Raw genomic sequence first — 27,974 nt, 5'->3', positions numbered from 1 at the left:
ACCTTCAGCTCCTGCTTTAATCAATACCCACAACATCTGCCTTGGACACACTCAGCAATTTTACAGATGACTGAATGGGTTTACTCATCACTATTTTCTACTGCAAGAGAACAAGCTCCTTGGTTATCTGTATTACCACTCAGAACTTTCATGTCTTCAGGCAAAAATCAGGTAGACATACCTCTAGGTGGTATCTTAAAATGGTTTAAAATTAGGCACAGCTTTAAAAACCAAAGGAAAGCCTGACCATATTAATTTTCTTCTCCCTGAGCCAAGTGTTTATGTAATGCAACATTCATAACAAAGGCTTGAAAATTACAGAGGAAAACAAAGACATGCCTTTTCCAATCAAATAATACCTCAGGCACTTCCTATAAAATGTGTGCTTCCAATGCCCAAAACATCATGTAATATTAAAAAGGAGCCTTAAAACTTTCTCACAAAAGAAAGCTGGATTTAAGCAAGTGAAGAGCTGTTCCATAATCACAAGAGCCACAGCAATCAATGAAGATTGCCTCTTACTAGAGAGGTGCTCTTAGTAGCACCTCCAAGATCTCAAAATTTGGTATACTTGATACTCTCATTTCAGGACATGAATTCCATTTGGGATGATGAATGTTAGGAAAAGAATGAATAAAACCAGGGTCACACGCTGGGACATTAAAATGCAAGTAATTTTAAATGCAAAGTATAATTCCTCTGGATTGGACACAGTGTTACAAGAGAACCAAAACAGAGATGATCCAGCCTAGGACTGTACAACAGAAATAGAGAGACAGCAGTGTCTCTTCAGAATATTCACATAAATGTCCCTCATTACTCCTGCCTAATTACTCTCAGAAGAGTTCTGCTATTGCCTTTACAAAAAAAAAATATTCTTTTCTTCCTCCAAATGGGACATCAGGACATTCAACTGACAGATACATTAGGTAACCCAAGGCTCAGCCTGGAATCTAACACAAAAGTCTTGTAAAAATTTAAGCACAGCTTGTTCCTCAGTTTTGATGTCCCTGCCCATCTTCAGGCAGAAATGCCAGTTTGTTAAATGTAATGAAATACTCAGTGGGAAGCTTCATCTTTCTCAACACATGTGTCCCTGTGCACCTGGACTAAAACTGCATGGGAGAACTAGGAAAAATTCCCAACACTGCTGGACATAATTCATATTTAGCTTATCTGGGGCCAAGATAAATATTAAAAGAGTGATTATTTCCTTTCTCTCTTAATCACTGAGTATTTGGAGGGTGGGCTTTTTTTACTGGCCACTTCAAAAAGAAATGGCTACTTCAAAAATTTCATGGTCTCTCTGTTAACTCTGTTTAGAACACAATTAGAAATGGCATTACACCTTTGGAAGCACAGCACAAAGGAAAAGAAAAGAGCAGCTGGCACCAAGAGCAGAGGAGCAAATCATTTAGTACCTGGTAGATAATAGGAACACTGAAAATACACTGCTTAGTGCTGGTGCTCTAACAGGGCCATGTCCATCACCTCATCACACTAATACAGGCAGACTGGGTGGCAGCCAGCTGGTCCTTCCTCCCCACCCATCTCACTGAAAGCAAAGATTTGTAAGCCTCCCAATAATAAACCTGGACAGAAATCTTGAGGCTCATTAATCTCACTATCAATCAACCCATTTGGAGATTTGCTTCTTGCAGTTGCTGATGCTAATCAGCACCTGAGTGGAGAGCTCTGGGGAAGCCTGGAGTGTGTGTCTGAGGAATTGCTTTAATGAGTTTCTTGCATTCAAAGGTTAACAAATGTGACAAGGAAACACAAATATCAGGGCAGTACACTGCCAACCACTGAGCCAGACCACTGAGAGTTAGCATGCTGGGTATTGTGCTGCACTATGAGGAACCTACCTCACTCTGGAGAGACCCCAGTGAGACCTAGGGACACCTCCCTGATGCCAGGGAGACACCCAGGTACTGAGAGTTTCCACTGCTGCAGCACTCCTTGTGTGTGGGCTCCCCACCTTGGGCACAGCTCTGCACTAACAGAGCCGTGCAGCACAGCAGCATTTGCTGAAGTGGTTTCTGGTTAAATCAGGCAGCCAGAGTGGTGTGAACATCCCCACTGGGCTCCCTTAGTCAGCCACCACAGACCCACATCAATTAACATATCACAATGAAAAGTCCCCACATCAGCAGAACCCTCCCAGTAGCATCTGCCTTAAACTACTGTATTTTCTGCGAGAATGTTTCTACAAGATAAATAGCAACAACAACAACAACAACATAAAAAAAGCCAAGATAATTAGACGACAAGAAAAATCTTATTAATTCCAAAAAATCAGACAGCAGCATTAAGCATTGTCTTAGGTTACAATGTAAGATGCAATCAAAAGTATGTATTCTATCACCATCTCCATAAGCCCTTAAAAGCAGGTGAGGCAGTGTTCTTTATCCCTTCCATGACTCATCCCTGATAGCTCCCTCTGAGGGATGTCTTCTCTTAATGGGCAATCAAGATCTTATTGAATTACTCAAAAAAATTACATCATCCCATTGTGAAATGCTCTGCCAGTGGGAAGAACCAAGCATTCCTACCTGGGTATAATGTGAGATTGGGAACAGCATGAGCAGAACTACCTACAGGATTCCCAGAGGACAAGAGCTACATAACCACCACTGGACCTTCAGAGGAAGACCAGACCCTTCTACAGGATCAGCACTTCAATAGAACCACATCTATCCCTTCAACAGGACTGCAGCCACCATTTAATTAGACTGCTGCCACCACCCTGACCATCAGGATGTCAGGTTCTATCCTGACTCTGTCAGTTTAAGACAGTGTTTTCTGCTTTTATTTTAATTTTCCTATGAAACTGTAGTTCTGACTTGGTTTCCTTTCAAATGAGTACAAGCATACATGGGCATAATAAAGAAGCTGAGGAAATAAACAATGTATGTTTTAAGCTACCACTTCCACAGACCACATAAGCCATAAGAAAAATTCTAGAAATACTATAAGCAAGTAACAGAGGTAGAATCCACTACACCATGAGGCAGAGGGAACTGGAAGCATGGTTCTGAGAGTGCATGAAATAAAGAGAGGAAGAGCTCCTTTTTCTAAATATTCATTAAGAAAAGGACATATTGGAAATTTCAGGCCTATAACCCATTCAAAGCTTCTTGAATTTCAGTACCACGGAAATATACATTTATTACACAAAAAGGATTCAAAGCATGAGGCATGCCAGAAGAGTTACCACAATGTCTATTAGCAGGCTTCTAATTATTACACAGAAGAGCCAAAAATTGAAAAATCATAAAGTAACAGATATAGAAGAGATTTTCCTTTTAAAAAAACTAAGTTGAAATTATTTTGAAAATTAGAAACAGAAAAATAGAAACTGGTTTCATCCTCATGACAAACTCTTTTGCACTAAGCACACACTGAGGCAAATAAAACATTGCCCTCTTCTTGTCTTGATCCCTGTGTAGAAAGAGCTACTAACCTAACAGGAGCAGAACATTTTGATTCAGGACAAAAGTTCATTGCAGATAAGCAAAACAGGAGAAATTCACTCAACCTGTGTTAATTATTAGAGTCCTTAACACCAGGTACAGTTTAATGTATTTTCTACTTATGGACTGTTCTCTTTATTTGCACTACTTCTAAACTCTAAACCTATCTTTTATTAAGTGCTTGATAACCTTTCAATGTTGATAAATGTGGGACTGGGGAAAAGGAGAAAAGAGCCCCACAAGAACTGTAGTTCACATCTTAGGAAAAATGTGTTTCTTAAGATATGAAGAAATGTGCCTGGATGCACGAGACACTTGCTCAGAAGCAGATATGTAATTAAACACAAGCTCTTGGCTCTGCATTTCCTTTTCTTGAAGCTCATGAAGGGCTGGGGCTGCTCTGGCAGACACAGTGTCCTGGAGGAATGTAGTAGATTCAGGTGAGCTGTTCAGCTCTGGCACCTCTAGCAATCCACATCCATTTTCCTCCTGCTATATTTATGCATTTCATTTCTGTGTTCAGATGTGATCTTTGGTGGTGCTTTGGCTGCCATCAGACTGGGAGCTTGGGAGAAGAAAAGACAGCAGCCATCACCATGGCCACCAGACATACCCAGGTGTGCAGCAAAGGGAGATTCCAGTGGGGAATGAGGTCCTGCTGTTAGAACCACCCCAAATATTTTCATCTCTGCTCATATCTGGGAAATGTAGTAACAAGTTCCTGCTTTATTCTAGTGCTTTAATTCAAGGACTTTTGTGAGCTAAAAACATTGAAAATGCAGACTAAACAGCAGAGTATTTTGCCACTATTTCTGGTAGTTTTGTCCCAGACATTTGGTTTGAGATCTGTGATTTCCTGTCGAGAACACACAAGTGTGAAATACTTGTTGATCCGTTTATTCATTTGCCTCCTGGCTGATCATAGCCATTTTGACAGAATGGATAAATTGACTTGCTCCTTGTTTTTTTTTTTTGGTTTTTTTTTTCTTCCCACATGCTTCTCTATCAGCCTGGAAGCACTGCCCTGGCTATCACTCCTACACCCTCACTTTACATTCTGCACCCTCCTTTTAGAGGCTTGCTAAGCCAATTTCACACAATACCCAGGTTGTCTGAAATGCCACAAACAAACTCTTGCTATAGCAGCTTCTGCAACTCCATCTGCCAGATGAAAACAATACATAATATTTAGAGAAATTATTTTTGAACAATTCAAACTCAATGAATACTATACATGACTCTTTATAACACAAGATATAGCTGATAACTGCACTTGGTTTCTTGAGGCAGGACTTAGCCATTTATCTACAGCACATCTCAGCAAACCTTCTATTTTTCCAAATCATGAATAAACACTGCAGTTTGGAAAGGGGACAACTCTTGATCATCCTCATTGAGGAAATGGCAAAGGCAACAGCTTCAAGTGATCAGGCAAAAGCATGTTACATCAGCAGAAGATTTTCAGTGCAAAGTAATTTCAGCAGGCTAACAAATGAGTCATTTTTCTCCTACAGATATGTAGCAGGACAGTGCATTAATTGATGAGTCCTTTATTGCAAAACATACTGTCTCCCTCTGGAGAGGAAGGTCTGGAGCAAGGGGATGCAGCACTGTCAGGAAAAAGCTGAATAATGCAAACTTGGCACCACATAGTAGCTAAATGTTGATTCATGGAAATTATGAGACATTCAAGGGGACAGGGCCCAGGCTCCAAATTACGCTCCACTCTTGTATTGCCCCTGTGTGATTATAGCAAGTTTGCATAGAATTTGCTGCTCCCTTCTTCTAATTGGATTCCTGCAAAGGGCATTTTGCTGTGCCATGAGCTTGTCACTTTACATCCTGCTTTAACTCCAAATCACTCAATTAATATTAAATTCCATTTATTATAAAAGCATTTGTTTCTACCCACACAATGCAATCAGCAGCCATCTCATTAATATTAATTTCCCAAAATGGCCCACTGATGTTAAGATCTCAGATACAGCAAGTAACTCTGAAAGGAGAAAACATGTGAGGTCTAGAAGGTCAAGACAGAACATGAGTTGTAACAGAAAGTGTTAAACTCACATGTATTTAACTCATTCTTTACAGAAAGCTCAGTGAATATAAGAAGACTGCTGGAGAGCAATGACAATGTCAATGTTAATCCAGTTACCAGAACAAAATAGAGTGAGGTTGCCAATACATCTCTCTCTGGGATGGGAAATTGCTGTATTTGGCACATCAAGGGAAAAAATGCTGGAAAGAGGATGGAAGAGGAATACTTATCCCCTACTTTATTTCTCCAAAAAGGTGAACTGCCTACTTTCCACATTTATAAAACACAAACAAAACTCAAAACACAATATTGAGAACTGTGGATAACCTTAAACCTTGGGCTAAGGTTAAAGTCCCTTTTCCTCAGAATCCTCTTCTGTGCTCATCACACAAGAAAGTAGCACAGCTTGTCCCAGCTGTACAGTGCAGAAGCCCCACTGGACTCAACACTCACTGTCCAGGGAATGAAAGAGAAGAAGGCTGCAGATGGGTTTAAGAGTTTTAAAAATGCTGGTGTAAAGCTCAAATTCCTTTGCACATTTTTAGCACAAGGAAGCATTGGTAAAGAAAGAGAGGATCCAAGTGCAAACTCAGACCCTAGAGACAGCACTGCAACTCACTAACACACAGATTCTTCATTGCCCCATGGGCCCAGCTGCAGCTTGGTGAAATGGCATCATTTCCCCTGTGCTCAGCCGTGCCCAGCTGTTTCCTCATGCAGAAAGATCCTGAGAGTGAGATTACACAGCCAGACACAGGAAGATGAAGCAGCAGCTGAGAATGTGCATCAAATGCAGTGATCTCTTCTGCTCCCTTATTCTCTACACTTTGAATAAAACCAAGCTGCAGGGACACAGGTCTCTTTCTAGTAGTCTCCACCTGAACCTTTAAGCTATACAACAGGGGACTTGTTCTCTGCAGCTCTGTGGCTAACAAAACCACACGGTGAACTCTCACCTTCTGCTATCACAAAGACCTCAACTAATTCCCTGCAGCACATCAGCACTGCCTTTGAAAAGGTCCAGGCTCTGCAAAAAAACAGGTGGAAACTATACTTACGGGCTTTTAAAGATGACAGGGATTTCCTCATAGAGATGTCAATATAAATATTTCTTCTTCCCATCAACTTTTTTTATTAATCAGAGCACACATGGCAACTCCCTACGTGGCACCATTAAGAGCTCACCCCATCAGCATAAAACCTTCCAAAATGATCACCTTGGGTTTGCCACTGGGCTAACAACGCTTTTATACCTAGAATTAAAGAGATGAATTGACAGGGCCTTGGCAAATCAATATGCAACAGCAGGCACCTAACTGCAATACTATTTCACTGGCCCTTTTCTTCCCACAGATTCCTCCCACGTTCACAACAGGGTATGGCTCAGTAAACCAGAGAAAGGAGAAAGGAACCCTGTTATACTGCTGTCACCTTTGTGCTTTGCTTTCAGGGCTTTCTTCTTCCAGATTTTGAAGTACAAGCATATTTTGGATGCACAGCAAAGCCTCAGCCACAGGCTCTGGCTCTGAAAGCCAAATACACTTCAGACAGTACAGAGCCCATCTAGGTCAGGTACCTCCATCTTGGTCTCTACAATCACATTATACGGAACAGAAAATTCCTCACCACCCATTTTCTTGATGCTGTTTGTGTGAGGACCTGAGTGAAATTATTCCCTCAAAGAACTGAACTTGTATTTTTACCATCGAGACTGTGGAGCAGTTGTGAAGTGCCCAACCATTTCTGAAGAGCCATTGGGGACCTGGTGCCAGCTCCTTATCCACAGATGACAATCATTACCATAAGCAGAAGAAAAAGGCTTCTGCCCTCCTGACTGCAGCCAAGTGCTCCACAGGAGTTGGCTTTGCAGTGATAAATGTCACGTTTACAATGCGTTTTGCAACATGAAAGTCCATAATTTGCTTTCCAGGGACCTGTGCTTGATTATCAGGAGAGTCAGAAGCATACACTGAAGTCTAATGAATAGAATTAACACATCATTTAAACAGGGAGTAATATGTATGCAAATGAGAAAAAGTTAAAAATAAGAGTTCAAGCCATAATTTCAGAAAACGTAGACTGCATCCTTATGAAATATGGATGTTTCAATTCACCTCATATCTTTACATCTATGTTAACTGCTTTGCATGTGAACAATAGGGTGCATCAAGCCCATTTTGATTTTTATATTTGAACTTGGACTATTAAAATGGATTATATTGAAACATGAATAATATATATGCTAATTAAAGACTACATTTAATGATATAAATAAAGACAAAGACCAACAGAGGCTAATTTCTATTTGCAAATTTCCTAATTACTGTATTTTCCCTTAGAAAGCAGAAACTGTATTTCCACGGTCTCAGGAAAAAGAAGACAATCTTTTCTTTGCTCAAATTATTTAAAAAAACCTTTCGTCTCTTTTATTCTTTAGGATTGATCTCCACAGAGACAATTGCTTTGCCTAGATAGATTCAGTATTAAATAGCACCCAAGTCGAACAATGGCGATTTGTGCATGCAAATTGTGTCCTTTAATTATTAATTTTTTTTCTTCTAATAAGGAATTACTGCAAATAAATATAAAGTTTATAAACCATTCCATACCATAAACATGTTCAGAATAACTGTGGCAGATGTAAACCTAGTAAATGTCCTTTGTGCTTGAAAAGCTGTTCATCATTCTCTCCCTTCCCCTCCAGGTCCCCAAAAATAGAACAAGGACACAGGACAATTGTACAGTTGTAGGGAGACAAGGTATTAGCAGAAAACATGACTTCTGTCACACAAGACCTACAGAAAAACCTGCTGAAAAATAAAGGTTGCAGGAAAAACCCTTTTAAGTTAAAAGGTTTGCTTCTTAAAGTGAGGAAAGTGATGAAAACCAGCTCATTCATATGAGTATGAAGCCTGCAATGATATCTAGGCCAGGAGAATATTTTTTTGCTGTTTTCTAAATGTTGGTTCTGTGGATAAAGTCCAGATTCAGCCTTAACTGACTAAACCAACATTTGTAGTTTGCTTTTCTGAGCCTGCAAAGCAAACCCATTTACTCCCTGATTGAAACAGCACACTTGAATGCTTCAAAAATAAGGAGCTGTATAAATGGGCAGAGACTTACTATGGTGGTACATTTATGTCCCAAGCTTTTATTAAAAAGCAAAACAAAACCCAACAAAATAAATTGAAATAATAAGGCAGGTGTGAGCACTGGCTCTCCCCAGCTTTCACTTCATGTCTGCAATACCAGTTGCTGTTGCAGATGAACACAAAGTTAGGAAACTTTAAGACTCCAGAGAGTAAATGATCATCATTTTTAATGATGATGTGGTTCCTACAAAATGTGAGGAATTTAACCTGCACTCACTGGAAACCTTCTGATAGTGGTTAAAAAATAGCTGTAGGGAGTGAATCACTGTGCAGAAATCCATCCATTTATCTAATAATTTGATCAGAAACATAAAACAATTTTGAACCTTCAGGGAACAGAACATTTGTCATTATTAAGAACTGTCTATTTGACTTTTTTTAACATTAATGATATTTTTACAATTCAAATTTGGCTCATTTATACTTTATAAATTTGTAGGACAATTCAAAAAGGTTTTGCTCTTTCTTGGAGAAGACGGGGTTTCCAAAATATGAAACAACCCACCAATCAAGACCCAGGCATGCTGCCTATGCCTGTTTCAGCTTAAAACTTGGAACTCAAATGGATTTTAACCTTGTAAGTCAATAGAGTAAAACACATGCTGTTTATAGCAATAGAGGAACTGTTTTCTTTTAAACCAACCAACTCAGCATTCTACAATAAATGAATGAATTCCTGTACTTGCAACATCTGCAATAGCAGCACAACGTGTTGTGCATTCCAAGGCCTTGTTTTCCCCCAAATTGCACAGGTTTTAAGAACAGTAAAATGAAGTTCACCCCTGCTTGTTATTGTTTTACTAGTTTGCTGGTTCCCAGTATTTATCCAAGCAGCTAAGGTTGCTGAATTGATTTAATATTCTTACCCTATAATTTTACACTCAGACTACATCCTGCTGTGAAATAGCTGGTGCTAATGTTAGTCCAAATGCTGCCATGGGACTGAGGACAGGATAGGGCCTTTCAATAGCTATATTTTATGGTTACAAGGAGAGAGAAAAAATATAATTTATCTGGTTGCTGTGGTTAATTCACAGTTTCACAGCAGAGGTATACTGTTCCCTCAGGGTACATCTAGCTGTATTATAGGATATTTCATTCACAGTTTGTCTGAGACATTGCTCTAGCTCTGAACCTACCAGTTTATGAGAGCGAATCTACTCCAGAGATACCTGCATACACTTTAACACATACTCTTACATACTAAGAATAGTATAGAAAAGAAATTAACTAGCAACAGATCAATTGACAATGAGGATGCAAATTGTTTCTTTGAGCTGGAAGGGGAACAGAAAGAGTGCAACAATTTCTTAATAGAGCCTTCTTTTCATAAAGTGATATAATTTCAGAAAAAAATAATTTGTAAAATTTGTTCACCTTTTAAAATATCTCACAGCTTTAAAAGTCCGATTTCAAAAATTTTAAAGCTGCATAAGAGTTTCCTCTACAGTAACTTAAAACAGACCCAGTAGATGAGTAGGAGATGCCAGTGGTACCTGGCATCCACTACCACTGTAGTTATGAGAAAACCCACACTCCTCATGGCATATTATTTCTGAGCATTCAAAAACCTCTTCTTAATGGAGATTAATAAGAATATTTTGATATTTTAAAATTATTTATTCAAACTTATGCATTGAAAACTATTAAACCAGCAACTGCACAGATAAAATCTTGTTCATTTTTTTTCCAGACCTCACTGTTACAAGAGCACTGGGGAAGGCATTTTCAGAGAAAAAAATATGTCTGCAATTAATCCATTTAATTAGTTCCACAGAGACAAAACAGTAAGATCGATTGCAGCTGTGCAGATCCCTCCTTGCCTGACCTCAGCTGCCCTTGCCCGTTCTCCTTTGCTCTCTCTGCAGAAGAAGGTATTTTTGGAAATGTTGAGGAAATTCTGCTACACCTCTAAACAAAGCACTGAGGAGAGGTATCAACAGTAGTTTTCCAACTTGCTGCCAATACTTTTGCATAAGCTTCACCTGGGGCAAACTACAGCATGAATGTCTCAGCTCTTATGGGACACATCATATAGCAAATTAAAAATAAAAATTATACTTTTTGTGTTTGGGAGTTTTCAAGGTCACCGACATGATATTTTGAATTCTAGTCTTCCACACCCAAAGCACATATTGTCCTGTTGTGTGACTCATGATTGCATGCTTGACATTATCTTTCAAAATAAAGGTGATGCACATCGAGGCTTCCACCGAGGTCAGTGGCCACATCCATAAAAGTGCCTGCAGGAAGATGTTCACGCAACTGACCCATAAGCTTCAGTTTAAGAGTGACAGGAAAGCTTCTAGCCTGTGATTTACAGGGCAATTTATCACACTCTACCACTCCTCCTCTTTTCTCACACTTCCACGTGTGCTTTAAAGGGGGCACTGCAGGACTGTGGAGAACAGGCCTGGAAGCTCCTGTGGGGGATCAGACTCCTGTGGTGTATGCTCACTGGAGCTTCTTAATCTTGCCTGAAACCTAGAAATGATGGAAATTCCACAGACCACCACTTTATTCTCGTTCCTATCATTTCCTGTTTCTAATGTCCAGCCCAAGTTTCCCTCTTGCTGTAATTTAAACCAAAGGCCCCTCACATCTGCAGCACAATGGGGGCAGAAGATCACGGATTCCTTGCAGACCCCTTCCATGTACTCAAGCACTTGCCTTCCCTGTCTGCTAACAGCCCTGCCTGCCCCACCTGATGCAACAATCTTCCTTGCAGAAAAGGTGAATCACATAAAAAAACCCAGAGTCCTCTCTTATTTACACCTGGAGATACATCAGGCTGCTATAAAACTGTATTTGCTTTTTATTTACAGGACAGCTGAGAGGAGAACACTGATTCATGAAATTCAGATGAAGGCTGGCCATATGGGACACAGGAAGAAGCTGGCTTCAAATATCTAGCAAGAAGAAATTTGGTATTGCAATTGCAACTCCTGAGAACCTATTTAAGATGATACAGGTTCCTCAGTCATGTGGACTCAAATTTACAATGCCAAAGTCTGCTGCAGTTGGCAGAAGTTATTCAGGAATCACTCTGTTAACACCAGTGGGGTGGCTCAGGTCTAAACCTGAAGCAAAATCTAGACAGTCCTATTTCCTTGAAATGGGACATTCCTGGGTTGGAATGTGCTTATTGATTTTGGTCCTGATGCCCTACAATTAGACTTAAAAGCACTATTTTCTGAGCTTTGTCAATATGCTGATAGTTCTGGAAATTACTGCTGATCTGCATTTAAGCTTGGCAAAAACCTCTTTTATTTCTCATGACAAAATATGTTGGTTTCTAAAATGGCAGGCCACTATTGGCCACACCAGAAAGGAAATCTGATCTTGTAGAATTCTGTTTTGTGACAAAAAATTAAACCTAGTGTTAATTAAAAAAGAGTAAAAGTAACAGGCAGATAATGAGAGAACATGCCCCTTTCCACAGTCAAGCTCTTAACAGATCATCCAGCATGCTTAAAAAGCAACTTTCCATCTGCAAATCTGTCTCTCTCTCTCTTTTTTGTCTAATGAGCCTGAGTTAGTCTGTTCAAAAGCCCAAATGGGCATCTGGGGCCAATTGAGCAGCAGGGGATCTGTTACCATAACAACTGACAACTCCCTTGATTTCAGAAAGGCCCTAAAGTAGACTTTTGGGAAATGGTCATGGAACAGGAAGTTGGGGAGGGATGGTTGCAGGTGCAGGTCCTGGGCTCCTCTGCCTCAGCCCTTCCCACACGGAGCCAGCCCTGTGTCCCACCAGCCTTGGGACCAGCTGGGCTCAGCTCCCCAGCCCTGTGTCCCACCAGCCTTGGGACCAGCTGGGCTCAGCTCCCCTGCAGAAGGGGACAATAAAACCCCTGAGCCAACACCGTGAAGCGCAGCAGCAGCAGCACACTCTGGTTTGGTATTGGGCCCTACCTGGGGCTCTTGCCCCAGGCTGTGTCCTGCTGGATGAAACAGCACAGACGCCTCCAGAGAAGTTTTCATATTGATTTTCCTCATAAAGGAAGAATGATGAGCGCTGAAAGTACGGTTCCAACAGCCAGAACAAGCAACCAGAGGCTGCCCTGAGCATCCAGCCTGAAAGTGAGTGCCTGACGTCAGCAGAGAAAATGAGGATCCCCAGAGTGGGATAAGAGGGAGCTCATCACAGGCCTGCTCCCTTTAATGAAAATGAGCAGCATTTTGAGATACTAAACACAGAAGGGCCCAAGATTCAGTATCTTTACCTCTGGCACTGGCAAAATCACACGCAACCTGATAAGAGCTGAAGTGCTTTTCCTGCATTGCCTGGATTGAGAGCAGATCAGAGGACTCCAGATCAGGCTAGGCTGCATCCCATTTACCATGCTGTGATCTGCCCTGTCCCCACCCCTCAACATATGAGACTAAAAGTGGCCATTCCCAGAGGAAAACAACGGCATGCCTTGTTCAGTATGAGCCAGGCACAGCTGGGCACTACAAAAAGAGATGGAAGCTGCAGAAGTTTCAGGTATGCCACTCACCTCCACGTTTACCCTTGTCCCCCTGGGGAGCTGCCCGTCTCCAGGGAGAAGGGAAGTCTCTTGTCCTTGTCAATTCTCCTCAGTGCCTGTGGTGACACAAGCTCTGGGGCACTGCCATCGCCAAGATGAGCACAGGTGCCTGGATGTGTCCTCAGGCATCACTGAGGACAATGTAGGGGTGAGCATCCCCATCCATCCTTCTCATTCCTGCCCTGTGCTGCTCCCTCAGTTGTGCTGGTATAGCTCTGTCCTGTTCTACATCAACCAGACTGGGAGCTAATCTGGTTTAAATCAGGACATGAAAACTCCTCTCATTTTTTTAAAAAGGTTTTTTTAAAAAAAACATGGATTATTTCACAATCCAGCTCCTCACATGGTTGTACAAACATTTGCAATGGGATCAGAGAGGGCAGAACAAGGGCAGGAACAGAGGACCCTGCCTGAACTGCTGCTGCTGAAATAAATACTCATGCAACTGCATCTGAGGCATTCTTAAAATTAACACCCAGGGTCTCAGAAAGTGTTACCACTCAACATCCTCCATGGGTGAGAAAATGAGAAGAATCACAAACATTTTAGGGTAAGCTGAAAGAAGCTTTTATCATTGTAAGCGAACAATTTTACAATGGTCTGTAAATTTGCAATGTTCCTTTTCCAATCAGTACAGTAGATGAACAACACATTGTGTACTCATAAAATAAACCTAGAGATAGGTTCAAATAACAATTTCAGCACTTTTTACAACCTGGTACAGGCAGAAGTTTTTTGGGTTTTTTTTCCTCCCAATTAAATTTTAACACTCTCTTAGCTAAGCAGCTGTGCAAGATCCCCAGAATTTAACACCAAAAGGTAGTATTCTGAGGCATGGTTATTAGACATGGTAAATATGAGGGTTCTTTATGTTGCAGCTTTTGTTGCTATAATACAAGGTGAATTACAAATACAGTTGACCAGCCTTCTTCATTGCTATTTCACCAGTATCAGAACTCAGATGCTGAAATATTGAATACCTGAGCCTGCTCCCAGTGAGAGCTTTGCCACTGAGTTGAACAACAATACTCTCAACCCGTAAGTGACTTGGCCTGAGGTCCCACAGAAATCAATGACCAAATCAGAAAAAAGAGCACAACTCCTGGGGCTCAGTGTGATTTCTCTTGCACAGAAAGGTACTGCCAGAGAAGTACAAGGCTCTGTCACAGGACTTGTCCCAATGATTCTGTTCAATTTGATAGGATGCTTAACAAAAACTTAAGAAAACTCTGTCTACTAAATTCTATAGGGTTTTGCCTTAGCAAAATTAAAGACATCTTTTTCCCAAGCTGTCTCATATACACACACAGCTATAAAACAAGCAATGCAAGCTTGCTTGCTCTTTGAAAGGCAGCAGCTGCGTTGTTCCAAAAATCCCCCTGAAAGTAAACATATTAGCACTGTATAAACAGCTTGATTTAATAAGAAATGCAGTACAATATTCCCACTTTGTCTTTGGGATCATGATGTTGATTGTGGCAATAATTCAAGGTGAATTATGGTATCTGTTCAGAAGAAAGAAAAAGAAAACTCTCCAGCTATAGTCGTGAATGAATTTCTTCCTCTTAGCTGAAAATGAGAAATGGCTATAATTTAGTTCTCATTTAAAAGTTGCTGTTGGCTAAACTCTAAAATCTTAATTGCTTCTTAATATTCTCTGCTTATTTTTTCCCTTTGAAACCACAGTCTATAGAACTGTAGAGTTTAGATTAAAAATCAGAATGAAAAACAAAGAGTGGAAGGTTACAACACTCTCCTAAAATATGTTATTTTCCCCTCAAAGGACAAAACTTGCTGTGTATCAAAATATTTCAGCTGATTTCCTGACTCTAGTCACCCTCCTGAAGATGAAAGTGACACTGACCCTGGGTTTATCCCTATGTGTCAATACCCAGGACTAGTTCAATTTGCCACAGAATATAGTGGAAGTTCTAGAAAAGACATGTTTCAAGCCATATTACAGCTCAGCATCCTATAGGAACTCATCTTGCTGCAAAAAACTGAAGTCACACTCAATCCCTAAATAGTTTGGAGGTCACTACCAAACACACCCTGCAGTTCTCGGAGCTCATAGCAAAGGCTGTGAGAGTAACAGTGGCAAAGACTGCAGACAATCCAAGTCAGATTTTAAAATGACCTTGAAGATCTGCAGATGGATCTCATGATACTGAGTCTGGGTATAAAATCACAGATGCAAAACAAATGCCCAGAAATGCAAAAATAAAGTGTTTGGGAAACAGCACCTCATGACGCCCACGTTATAATGGGCTCTAGACGAGCTAGCAGTGCTCCAGTGAAGGTCCTAAAATCCCAGGGTGCAGTTTTCAAAAATACTCACTTGCTGTCCCTACCGCACACAATTTCAGGAACCAGTATGAGGAAAGAAAGTAGAAAAAGAAGCACCACTGTGCCACTGCAAAAGTGAATGGTGAATCCATATGGTGAGTAAAACAAGGATCTGGTCTCCTCACCTTTTCTGCCTGCTAAGACTCAAATTCTCAACTTGGTGCTAAAAGAAATCAATCTAAGCACTAGAGGTCCTGGGAGCAACAGTCCCCTTCATCATGCCCATGACAGCTCAAGGATCAGCCAGGCCAGCCTTTCCTCAAGAGGAATCAAAGATGCACGGAAGCAAACTGAAGCTGCAGCATCATTGTCCCTCCTGCCCCGGGAGCCCAACTACCAGCAGCCCACAGCGGATGTCATGGCTTGTGGTCACCCTGTGATTGTGCTCTCCTCATTTTTCTGGGATAAAAGGCAGCACAATTTTTGCAGCTTCATTATGCTGACCTAGTTTATCTTCCACTCTACCAACTTAAAATCACACAGGCCTCTTTGTGCAGCAGTGCCATTTAAAGTACTGAATCCAGGAAACGTTAGTAGAAAGGTAATTCAGAGCTCTGCTTGCCTGCAAGTTCCCATCCCTTTTCATTATCGAGATGGCCACCACACAAAAAAGATGGAAGTGACCCTTTCTCTTCAATATTAGTCATATTATTTCACCATTTGTCCAGGATCCACATGAAAAAGGAACTGAGAACAGCAAATTACCTCTGCAAATAAGCGAGTCTTGTTCAGAAACGGCACAGATAATTTCCAAATATATTCAGTTACAAGAAGTCTCTAAAACACAGCATGGAAACTCAACAGATGGAAAAAGGAAATCTTCATCAAACAATGACAGTCTCCTTTTCAAATAAAGGGAACAGAAAATGAAGCTCCCTTACAAGAAGTCTTCTTCACAAAACTTATTTCTTTGCTGTATCACGGAATGAGCCACAAAGAGACCAAACAAAATTAATGTTTTGCCAAATCTTCCCAAGCTACTTCTCTAACTCCTTATTTTGGATAATAGGGCACTGATAAGATGGAAACAAGCAGAAGGCTCTGCTTCATTGTTCCACTTATGTCACCACTGGCCTCAAATCATTTAATTCCACAAATGCTCAAAAAAGCAAAAGCAAAAATAAAATTTGTTTTACCCTCACAATGCATTGCCAAGAACAACTATATCTCTTCTGTTTCCTCTAGTTCTCTGAGTTCTGATTTATAATGTTTTTTTCAACACCAAAACAAAGTACTGCTGTGCAAGAAAAGACCCCTTGGTCTAGAACGCCTGTCCCCTTGAGGGTTATCCTTTCATCACAAGTGTTTCTCTGCTGTGCACTTCAATACCATGTTTCCCTTTCTGAAATATCTGTCTCAAACTCGTTTTCATGCCAGTTGCTTTGATGGTGTTATTCAGCAAATTATTCCATATGTTGCCCATAACATCTTAAGCTAAGTATTTTTTTCTGAAAATGCAAATTACTGCTCCTTTCAAACTTCTGAATTAGAGTCTTCAGTGCTTCAAAATCTCTTTTTTTCCTTACTTTAAAACACTCACAGAGGTAAATATTTTATTTTTTTTCCTGAAGAAATGCAACCACACTGCAAATGAAATGCTGTGCTGCTGCTTCAGTGACATGGTCTGCACAATGTGAAATGTTACTTGGAAAGATTTGTGTTCTAGTTGCTTGTTGATTTATCCTAAAACACATTTATATGATTAATACACTCTCTGTATTTGTTAAAAATCCTCAGAACTACACACAGATTATTTGAAGGCAGTATATACGTCCTCTCAAATTTGTTCCTTTATTTCTTGCTTTATATTTATCTAAAAACTTTTGACTGCTACATGACATAATTTCCATGTCTCTATTAATTTTTAATCTCCACTAACTTTAGTGTCTTTTCAAGGATGGTATTGTTACTCTTTGAGCAAATTAAACACAAATTTTACAATTATTTCTCTTGCTCCACTAGTGAAATTGCAAAGAAATGGAAATGTTTTGCAAACAATGATAGTACCAACATTCTTCTAGATAATAGCTGTTAGCATTGTATTTCAAAACCTTTCTGCCTTAGAAGAGCATTTTGTATCAACACTAGATAAATACTACTAATCCTTCATCCCAGTGTTTTGAGATATACCACATCCTTCCAGGAGTTGCCTGTGAATATGTGAATGTGATCAAGTTCAGTACATCAAATAAAGACAATATGTATTGAAAAAACAGGATGATATAATGAGATCTTTAGAACCTTTCCTATTTCAGCTTTTGTGCATATACCACTGCAATTTTTATTCACCATCTTACTGCAATGATGTTAATTACTTACAAATGTTAATAGAAATTATTTTCACCAGACTACTTATTAATTATTTCAAATGTTCTCAGCCTCAACAATTGGGGCAACTAATTGTGAGGAAAATGGGTGTACTGAAAAATAGCTTGGTACTTTTAAAAATAGATTCTGCAAATATAATGATCAGTGGGCTGGTATTTCCCATCAAACCTACTTTATCCCAACCAATCAGATTTTGAAGTAATTCCTAAATATCTTGTACGTGGCTTATCCCTGGTTAATGTTAACTTCCAGACCTGGGTTCTGATTTTGACATGAGCAGGTGCTCCAGGGTTTAGTTTACTCTAAATCAAATGGAGAGGGATTTGTTGATGCTAACCCCGGTCTCCACCACTGCACCGATGCCCACTGGTGTGAATGACGGTGTCTTTTTGTAAGAGGCAATCTTTACTTTCAAGACCTTGGAGGCTGCACTTCTGAACTCTTCACCAATGACAGAGATTATAGCTGTGGAATGTGAAACAAGCTTACCCCACTTTATTAAGTACAGTCAAAGGAAGGAAAGAACTGCATACGTATACAGAGGAGGTCTGTGGCACAGACTCCCATGAAACCAAGGCCAGTCTAACTGGGCTTTTCTCCCACAACCACCTTTCCTGAAGGCCAAGACAAAGATAATTTTTTACAGCTACTTTAGAGGGTCTAATTTTGAAAATATTTGTCACCATTACAGCTGGCTCCACCACTGGTAGAACTCTACCAAGCTCATTTTCATGACAAAAAATCAGTATTTAAGACAGCTGAATAGTTAACTGACAAAGCTTTTCTAGCACCCAGAGAACAATCTAATGCATCCATCACCGTAACTTCTAATAAAATAACAAAACACAGGACCACATTAAAAGCACCACCTGGAATGTGTTTCAAATCCTAATCAGTTTCCACTGATCAGGAAACAGGCTCACCTCCAGTAGACAAGCACAGCGATGAGAAGAATGAGGCACACGAAGGTCAGTGCTGAGACCACAATGAGTGGGATGATCCATTCCATTTTACCAGGAGAAGGTCTCGTGGCCATGCTGGAGCTGTTCTTGCCAGCTGTGTGTTAAACACATAACAAAACAAATTACTGTGTGGAAAAAAAGAATTACTGTATGGAAAAATGTGTAAACAAAACAAATAGCTTATCCCTTTTACATGCTATGAGTAAACAGAGCAGAGATCCACTAACTGCAGGGTGGGACTCCATTTGTCTTCAGTCTGAGACATGAGAGCACAGAAGTATGGTGTTTATTGCCACATATGGCTAGGATTTTACTACTGCCTGTAATTACGGTCTCTTAGACACTTTTAGGACTCTTCCGTGCAAGCACCTATTATCAGATGTAGAGTATCCTACTGAGCCAATGCTGTGCTCTGTCACCAGTGTTTGCAGATAAATGTACTCTGTTTCTCAACAGTGCAGGACAGCCCTGTTTGCAAAGCTCCGTGTAATACTTTGCTTTAGAAATAAATTTCTTGGTAACTATCTTAAAATAAAAAATCCTCAACATGTTGGGTGTCATGTCACATCATTTGCAGAATTGTCACAATCTGGTGGGTTACTGCATATGAAAGCACTTTTTAGCATATGGATTGTCAAGATGGGTGGATGAATGAATGGATAGGATGTGTTGTAACTGACAGAAGAAATCATTATGCCACAGCTTTTGAACAAAATTAAAGTTCGTCAATACCCTGAGATCTGGCTGAGTTAACTCCACTTCACTTTTTGCATGACATCTCACTAAAATTATTGTATCATATATAAGATGAATATCTAGAAGTTCTGCAAGTACTGGAGCCAATGAGCATAGACACTGCACCAGTGTATTTCAGAAGACATCTAATTTGTGCAAATTCATGTAGACTTGATGAATAAATTGTTTTAGACAGAATGATAAAAGGAAAATGCAGAAGTGGATTCCATATCTTATTCATGTTTCCTAACAAACAGGCAGTGGTTGATCAATACCTGTCAACAGGACATAATGGGAAAGGATTAGTACAAACAGTTCAGATTTCAAGGAGGATTGAAACATGCACACTTGACTTCTACTTTTAAGCCTGTGTGAGTTTTTCCTTACCAACATGCTTCCTTGCCCTCATTCAGTATTGTATTATCATAGCTCCTGAAACTGCTGCAAATCCTACCAGAAGAACATAATTGCCTTTTCACCATAGGCAGGCAAAACACAGATAATTGGAAGTCACCAGATGTCACATAACATGAAGTCATACTCTATTTTAATAGCATTTAGATTATACTCCTCCATAGGCAGGAGTAAAATTCAACTAACGTGGAAGTAAAGGTTAATTGTAAATGCTTTTGCCTGACTGCTGAAAACAGAGCAAGGCTGCAGGCTGCTGCAAGCCCAGCAAGAAATCTTTCTAGTTTTGAGAACTAGGCTGATAGAGGTAATGCCCTTTAGGAAGCAGCCTAAATGATGTGCTAATCAGAAGGATGTTTGAGGGAAGTGAACGTGCACTTTGATTGAACATCTTTGAATTCCTTGACTAGCAAAGAATAAGGAAAAGAGCAACCTCCAAATTAGAGCAAAGGCTTATTCTCTGTATTTGCCAAACTTATGAAATGCTAAGTCTTGAGGCATCAGTTATTACCAGTGCATTTCAAATCATTTAAGAGCAGGAAAAAGTGTAAGCCTGTGAGGTGTTACTAATCAGAATACTAAAAGGGACAAAGCAAAACACCACGTGATGTAATGAAACTTTGTAGGAGAGTCAAATAGTCCAACCACCTTACATCCATTAGGGTGTTGCTTCAGTTCTCTCCAATGACAATATTCTGTTTAGTTTCACCTCCACATCTTTCAACACAAAACCATATGTTTCTGTTTGCATGGGAAGAAAATTGAATTCTATTGTAAGCACAGCATGGGCTGGAGTCCCAATGCACACTGTTAAATTCTGTAGTGCTCACGATGCTCCTCTTAGTCAGTCTAGTGTGGAGAACACACAAATCTGCCCCTGCCAACTCCCTGTACCACAGATGTGAGGAGAAGAGAGTGCTCAGTATGCTGAGTGCCAGAATAGCAAATACTAACACTGATGGCTGGCCCCGAAATTCCAGTTGGGAATGCCCAAGCAGTGATGTGCTTCAGAAGAAAACACATAGTTCCTGTGCTGGCTTTGAAGAAAAAGTCTAAGGTGTTTTCCACTGTTTAAGTAATGTGTTGTGAGAGCTTAAACAAACCAGTGCCAATAAAACTTGTACAAGAATGGCAGCTGGGGCCAGAGGTAGAGCAGTGCAGCTGGAGAGCTGGTGTCTGTCTTTAGTGTCATGGCAGAACAGCCTAAGAAAAGCCAGCATGCTGGAAAAAGATGAAATAAAAACACACACACAAAAAGACAGATCTGGGTCTCTACAGTTTCCTGTTCTCCCATATAACAAAACAGTATGAGATAAAAAAATAGTCACCATTTCATTCTTTTCCAAAGCAAGAATGTCAAGCCCTGGTAGTGTCAACAGCATATCCTTGTAACAGTGCCCACCATAAGCTGTACTTGGCAGGGGATGGGGGAAGCTTAAAAAACGGACTAGGAAACTCCATTTTTGCTAAGAAATGTAAACAGTTTCCAGTGGCATATGCCTTCGTTGAATTAATTCAGTTTGCCTTTTACTGGCTTGGAATTCATCCCAGTAGGAAGGAATAAAAATTATTACAGCATATCTGTTTCAGGAGGTCCCACATGATACAAGCCCTGGCACAACTAAACCTACTCCTGTGTCTGGAAAAGTCCATAACTTCTGTGAACCACCCATTCAGCAGTTCCACCCAGGCACTGCATGGATGAGTCCTGGCACAGGGAGTACTGGATGGCATCAGGCAGCCAGGGAGGCTCTGGCAGTGCAATTCTTGTGTAAAGGTCAAGGTAAGAAAGACGCATTCTAGAGTTTGTGAAATGTGCTTTTTTTCTGCGTATTCTTGGAAAACAGTTCCTGAGAAAAGAAACATGTTTATTTCCCTAAAGCAACACTGCTTGCTATAATAAGCAACCATAGCTGTACTATATAACCTATCTACTTTTATCATTCCTTGCCATTGCACAAACTGCCAGGACAAAGTTCTGTTTGTTGTACCATTTCAGATACCATTAACCAAAGAAAAGCCCTGCTGCTGAACTGCCTCAGACCACAGGGTCTCCTAAGAGAAAGTCATCTTGCTCATCTTTCCCTTGAGTAAATGAAGTTATGAACTTATACAAAGGTACTAATTAATTATGGAAAATAATATTGGCCATATTATTAAATGACGAAAAGGCTTAAAGAAGCCATGTTTCTTAAAGAAGTATTACCTTTGATACAAGCTTGTATCATGGTGCAGCTGTTACCCCCTATTTCTTCAAGGCCCTCCTGCAGTATTCAGGCTTGCAGGCTGTGCACTACTAAGCATGGCTTTTCACTGCTTTGTAACAGATGCCAATCACATTTAATCCTATATCTGAAATTCATAGTTTGCAGGCATTAAATAATTCAATTCTTTTATTTTCAAGCCATTCTGCTGTTTGGTCTTGTAAGCTGCCATGTACATCTCTGAAGATATTTAAAAGCTGTCTGGACACCATCCTGATTAAAGTGCTATAGGGAACCCTTCTAGAGCAAAGAGACTGGACTAGCTGACTCCAGTGGTGCTTCCCAACTTTATACACTCTGTGATTCTGTGTGAAAATGGCTGAAGTGCCACATGAAAATACAGCTTAATAATCCTTGCTGCAGATGGAGAAGAATTACACAGATGTTTAATTATGCTAATGAGGTAATCCCTAAAAGGCTTTTGTAACCTCAGACCTGGCAAAGACTGCTCTAAATCCCAATATTCAGTCTTTGTTATATGCATACATCAGGCTTGAAATTTAACCCTGCACATCAAGATCTCTCTGTCTCTAAAATGCCCTCTCATGGGAGGAACTCAGCAGAGGTGGGTGAGCACAGAGGGATGGGAGGACCTGGCTGAAATTTGTATGAGTCAAACCCATCTCTCTGTCCTCAGTCCCAGCTCAACACTCAGACTTTTGCCCCTACCCCACAGCTATTACTTTGCTTACAACACTCTGGTTGTAAACTCCAGTAAAAAAAAGACAAAGGACCTGTTTAATTGTCTGGTACAATCAACCAAAATTCTGTGGGATAGTATCTGCTTTAGCCTGATTAAACTGAATCATCCTGGGTTTCATCTTTTTCCCTTGCTTCTTTTTTTTTTCCCCTCCCTCTTTTGTGAGAGTATAATTTTAATTGCTGTTTTTTCTGATTTTCAGGTTTCACAGACACAGACAATGCTGAGCAGCTGTGTGTGTAACAGTTGCAGCTCAAAAATACAATTAGTCTAATGTGGGCACCAAAACAGAGAAAAGGATGATCAGGGAAATGAAAAAGAAGAATGCAAGCAAGCATTCAGTGACAGAAGACAATCATTAGCATTGGCCAATACCACAGTCAGAAAGAGGCCAGTGCCATTTGGAGAGTAATGACATGGCCTCAGGAGAGGTGTGTGTGTGTATGTATGTGTGAAGTAAGCACTAAAAGAAAATGAGCCTTGCTGCACTAATTGGCCTCGCACTTTCCCTGTAATTTCTCATGAGTTCCCTGTTCTCCTCTAATCATGCACACTCATGAGTACTTCCTTCTTCAGTTATCTCCTTACAACTGCTAATTTGATGCTATATAATTAATTTTACAAATGTACATTGTTATGAAACAATTTTCTACTCTTTAACTTTCCACTCTTTCTACAAAAGCATTTTTGAAACCTTGACAGCTTTTAAAAGATGCAGAAGAGAAAAGATGCATCTAAAAATGTTTCCATCCTCACATTGGGACAGAGTAAACTGCTCTGCTTTGGAAGTGGCTTTCTCCTTACTTTGGAAGTGTCCTTAACAGCCTTAGCTGTGCTGCTGCTCAGCAATCCTTTCAGACACTTCTGGCAATGCCCCCTTGTCTTGATTTCAGGCTTACCTTGTTATGGAAAACCTTTAAGGCCCTTTCTCACAGGTAGAGGTCTTGCTATGGCTGGAGTTTCACTGAACTCAGCTCCTGGCATGAATTAGGTCAGGTCTGTCTGTATGAATTGCAAATTTCCATGTTACTGGGGCAAACAATTAAGCTGAAGCAACTAGTCTTAGGCTTTGTACTAGTCTAATTCACCAGCCTGTGTCTTTGGTAACCTAGATCCAGCCTGGAGCAAAGCTCCTTCTCCTGCATTCCCAAGCGTCTTCTCACAGGGTAGCACTCCCAACAGTCCCCCTTCCTAACCCAAAGGTGATTAGGGCAGGTGGAGGTTGAAAATTGCCTGACAGACATCTCAGACCATATTCAGTGGGAGCACTGGCCTTTGAGGGTTTCCAGCTGAGGGGTAAGAAAAACAGCAGTGTATTTAAAACAAAAATCAGCACAACCTGTAGCAGGTTTCTCAGCTTCTGCATTGTTAATCTGATCTCTGACAGAGCAGTTATGATTCACAGCATTACAGACTGGTCAGCATTTCTGTAATAAATGCTATTAAAGACTGGATTTAGCTTTGTTTTTTAAATTGGTTCTGAGCTATAACTGAATGCACAATATCTGCATTTTTGTGTTTATCAATGTAGGGAAAAACAAATATGCAAGGCTTTTCCACACGACTTTAGAGCAGCTTTGATGGAAAAAGAAAATTATAAAACACTCTACAGATTAGCAAAACAAACAACAGTAGTAAAAACCCCCAGAAACAACAAAGAAGTACACTATCTTATAAATGTGCGGTAATACACATAATCACTCAAACAAATGTCTAATAAATATATCAATCTAAATCTAAATAAATAAATCTCAAGTAAATCCCCATGCATGTGCTCCATCTGCCTCCTGCAGTTTTCCTCACCAGTGCCCGGAGCTCCCCAAGCAGGAACATGTGTGGACATTCCTCACGGCGCATTGGGAGCACCATGGGGGACCAGCTTGCAGAGGCCTGTGCAGCAAACCCTGACCACAGCAGCCTTGGTGCACATGCAGATCACCTGGGCAGGCTTCCAGGAGGTTGTATTTGCTGTGCACACACTGTGGAGCTGGTACATACATCCAGAGCTGGAGTGTACAGGAGCACTGGCAATTCTCATCAGGACAAATAGAAAATATGTGAACTCTGCCTAGTTAAGATTTTTTTTATTCCACAGAAAGTGTCTTGTTTTGGAAGATCAGAGAATACAGGTTTTGTGCTGAGAAACAAACCAGCAATGATCCTTGATTTGGGAGAATATCTCAAAGCCCAGTCAGGGAGAATCCTGCAGATAAACTAAATTAGCTAGAAGCACATACACCAAACTTCCTATGAATGCCAGTTCAGCACAGCAGCCGCTCTTCCAAATTAATTTCACAGCTACAGTTCATTGTATTCCCCTCCCTTTTTCTTTTCAACAAACTTCTTGATGTAGCATGTTGGGAGTGAAATTTTTTCCAGATTTTCTCTTCCAATAAGCTACAAAGACCATGAATCTCTCCCAATAAAAGGATGTTCCTTTCCACTCTGCTCCTCCACTAAAAACTTGTGGGGCTGGGTCCTGTGACAACCTGCCAATCGGATGTAGCCAGACACCACAGAAATGCTGTATCTACTGGAAATCAGTAAGGAATTTATATTGTGTTGTTTTCCAACATTTATGCTGGTAAAAATGGTTTCCCTGAAGACCACTCACCTGGGTTAATGGTGATGAATTTATTATCCGAGGGATATTCCTCTGGAAACCTGTCCATCTTTGGAGGAGGATTTCTTGTTGTCTCTGGTCTTCTTGGGATCTTGCCCAGGTACAGTTCGTCGGTGAACGCTGGTGGCACTTGGGTGGAAGGGAGCAGCTGGGGCTGAGTGTCGGCTTCGGCAAAGCTCTCCTTCTCGGCACCCCCAGCCGTGGGGGCAACATTTTGGTTTGGCACTTCTCCCGGTAGGGTTTTATTCCCTTCTTCCTCAGCAGTCCTGTTGGGGGAAGCCACGGCCACGCTGGGCTCTGTGCTATTGCGCGCCTCTGAGGCTGCCGTCGCCCTGCTTTTCTCCTTCTTTTCGGCATCCTTTTCTTCCTCTTCCTCATGCTCCCGCTCCCCGTCCTCGCTCTCACTCTTTTCATCCTTCTCCCCCTCCTCGGCTCCCTCGCCATCCTTCGTCAGCGCCGAGTCCCGCTCCGGCCCTGGGGAGGCGGCGGCGGCCTCGGTGGTGGCCACCACGGCGCGGCCGGCCTGCTTGCTGGGGGCAGCGGCCGCGGGCGGCCGCGTGGGCCACACGCTGCTGGGGAAGGAGGAGATGCCCCCGCCGCTGAAGCCCAGCCCTGCCAGCAAGGTGCTGGTCACCACGGAGGCCACGGTGGCCTGGCTGCCACTGGAGGAAGGGCCCATGCCCGTGGCCATGGACACGAAGGAGAAGGGGAGCCCTGAGGAGGTCCAGGTGGAGGAGCCGGAGCTGATGGGAGCCATGTCTGCTGAGGAGGCAGGAGATGCTGTGGGCTTGAGGAGATCATCGGCAGCACAGGGGAAGAAAACACAGCAGAAAGCATCAGCAAGGGCCCAACAAACCACTTGGGGTCATTCTCTTGCTTTTCCCACCCTTTTCACACATATGCTAGTCTCCTAAAACCAGAGATCCAACACCAGCTGGATGAAAGGCTGAGCCAGGGCAGAACATGCCACAGAGCTACCAGCAAACCACAAAGAGAGGAAACCTCCCTGCCTTCACCACATCATCGTTAAAACCCTCTTTATCCTTATCTTTATTTTACATCAAGGCCTTCTCCTCCCACATCACTACAGACTTGTGAGTAACGTTTCCTCTCGGGGTGAGAAGAATGTAAAGCAGTTAAATGAGTTCAGCTGCATTACTCACAGTGCTTTAATCCTCAGAATACAGGAGTTTAAAAATACAGTGTTACATAACAGCTGTCCCAAAATAATGGCTGCCAATGTGAGCATCCATGGCTGGTGGGGCTGCTCTGACAAGGAACTCTGGCTCTTCCCACGCACATTGTGAGGGCCTCAAGGATACTATTTTTATTGCCTTAATTTACCCCTCAGGATTATTCTCATAAGGACTGGTGTTGCTGTGAGGCATTGCTCTTAGAAGTTAGAAAAGAACAGCAGCATAGCCAGCTGGGCACTGCTGATGGACTTGGAGAGCATCAGGAGCCCTCCAGCAAGCCACTACCACGTCTGCCAGGACCTTCAGGCTGTGACACCCATGTTTTCCACATCCACAGGACTCTCCCTGGCCACCACCAGTGAACAAAAGGCAGGACTGGCAGTGCCTGCTTCACTGAGAGAAAGCAGGTGATGAACTACGGACTTTGCATCCTCTGCAGCCTGCCAATATTGTTCTAATATCAACCCACTGCATGTAAGAGGGTCCTGCACACATGTGTGTGCTCTGCTGTAAACAAAACCCCTTAGTAGACACACAAAGAACTAAACCTTGGTCTGTTCATAAGGAACTAGTCCTGAATTACATGTGGAAAAAGAGACTGAAGTGAAATGTCTAAAGACAAGGAATAATTCTGTGGAAGAGTTGTGTCAGTGGTTCCTCTGGACAACCTGACCATTCTACCTCTCTGAATTACTGAAAAATGTCTCACATTACTGAATTCATCAGCAGGAGGACCATTAGCAGGAAAAGTACGCACCAGATGAGGACAAAAAGGGTTAAATAGGTGCTGCTGAACATAGAAAAAAATGTAAGATGTTTATTTTGGAAACTGAAATTTGTAACTTTAAGGTATTTCTGCATCTCTCTGCAATTCCCGGGTTCAGTCAAGCCGTGTAGTTCAAATGCTGCAGCAAACCAAGCAAGGCTGCTTTCTCACATTATTTTTGACCAGCTGCAATCAAGAAAACCTGAGATCTCAGATGAAAACGTGTGCTTTAGAGATTTCAAGCCAAAACTTTAAATAAGCATCTAAACTTTCAGATACTTATCAATCTGAATCCCTAAGGCACTGTGAGATTTGCTTTTGGCTGGCATGAACAGTCTCAAAGCTGGACTGAGTATTAAAATTTGACAGCAGATTTTATATATCTAGAATACCTCTATACATCATTAAACAAACATAAATCATTCAAATGCAAGCTTTGTAT

At 41.2% G+C, this 27,974-nt stretch overlaps 1 protein-coding gene across 5 annotated transcripts in view; it reads right to left on the bottom strand.

Moving 5' to 3' along the window:
* PTPRG (protein tyrosine phosphatase receptor type G) overlaps positions 1-27,974 on the bottom strand; it is a 391,280-nt gene that overhangs the window by 49,145 nt on the left and 314,161 nt on the right. For all 5 annotated transcript variants that reach the window (XM_064432899.1, XM_064432900.1, XM_064432903.1 and 2 more), the window contains 2 exons: positions 25,562-26,357; positions 18,799-18,931 (listed from right to left, as the gene is read on the bottom strand). In XM_064432899.1, coding sequence (XP_064288969.1) covers positions 18,799-18,931; positions 25,562-26,357 — 929 coding nt within the window. The remainder of the gene's footprint in view (positions 1-18,798; positions 18,932-25,561; positions 26,358-27,974) is intronic.

Source organism: Passer domesticus, chromosome 9, assembly GCF_036417665.1.
Source record: "Passer domesticus isolate bPasDom1 chromosome 9, bPasDom1.hap1, whole genome shotgun sequence".
NCBI classification, from domain to species: Eukaryota; Metazoa; Chordata; class Aves; order Passeriformes; family Passeridae; genus Passer; species Passer domesticus.
Note: the sequence above shows the minus strand (reverse complement) of the source record. Positions and strands in the feature narration are given on the sequence as shown.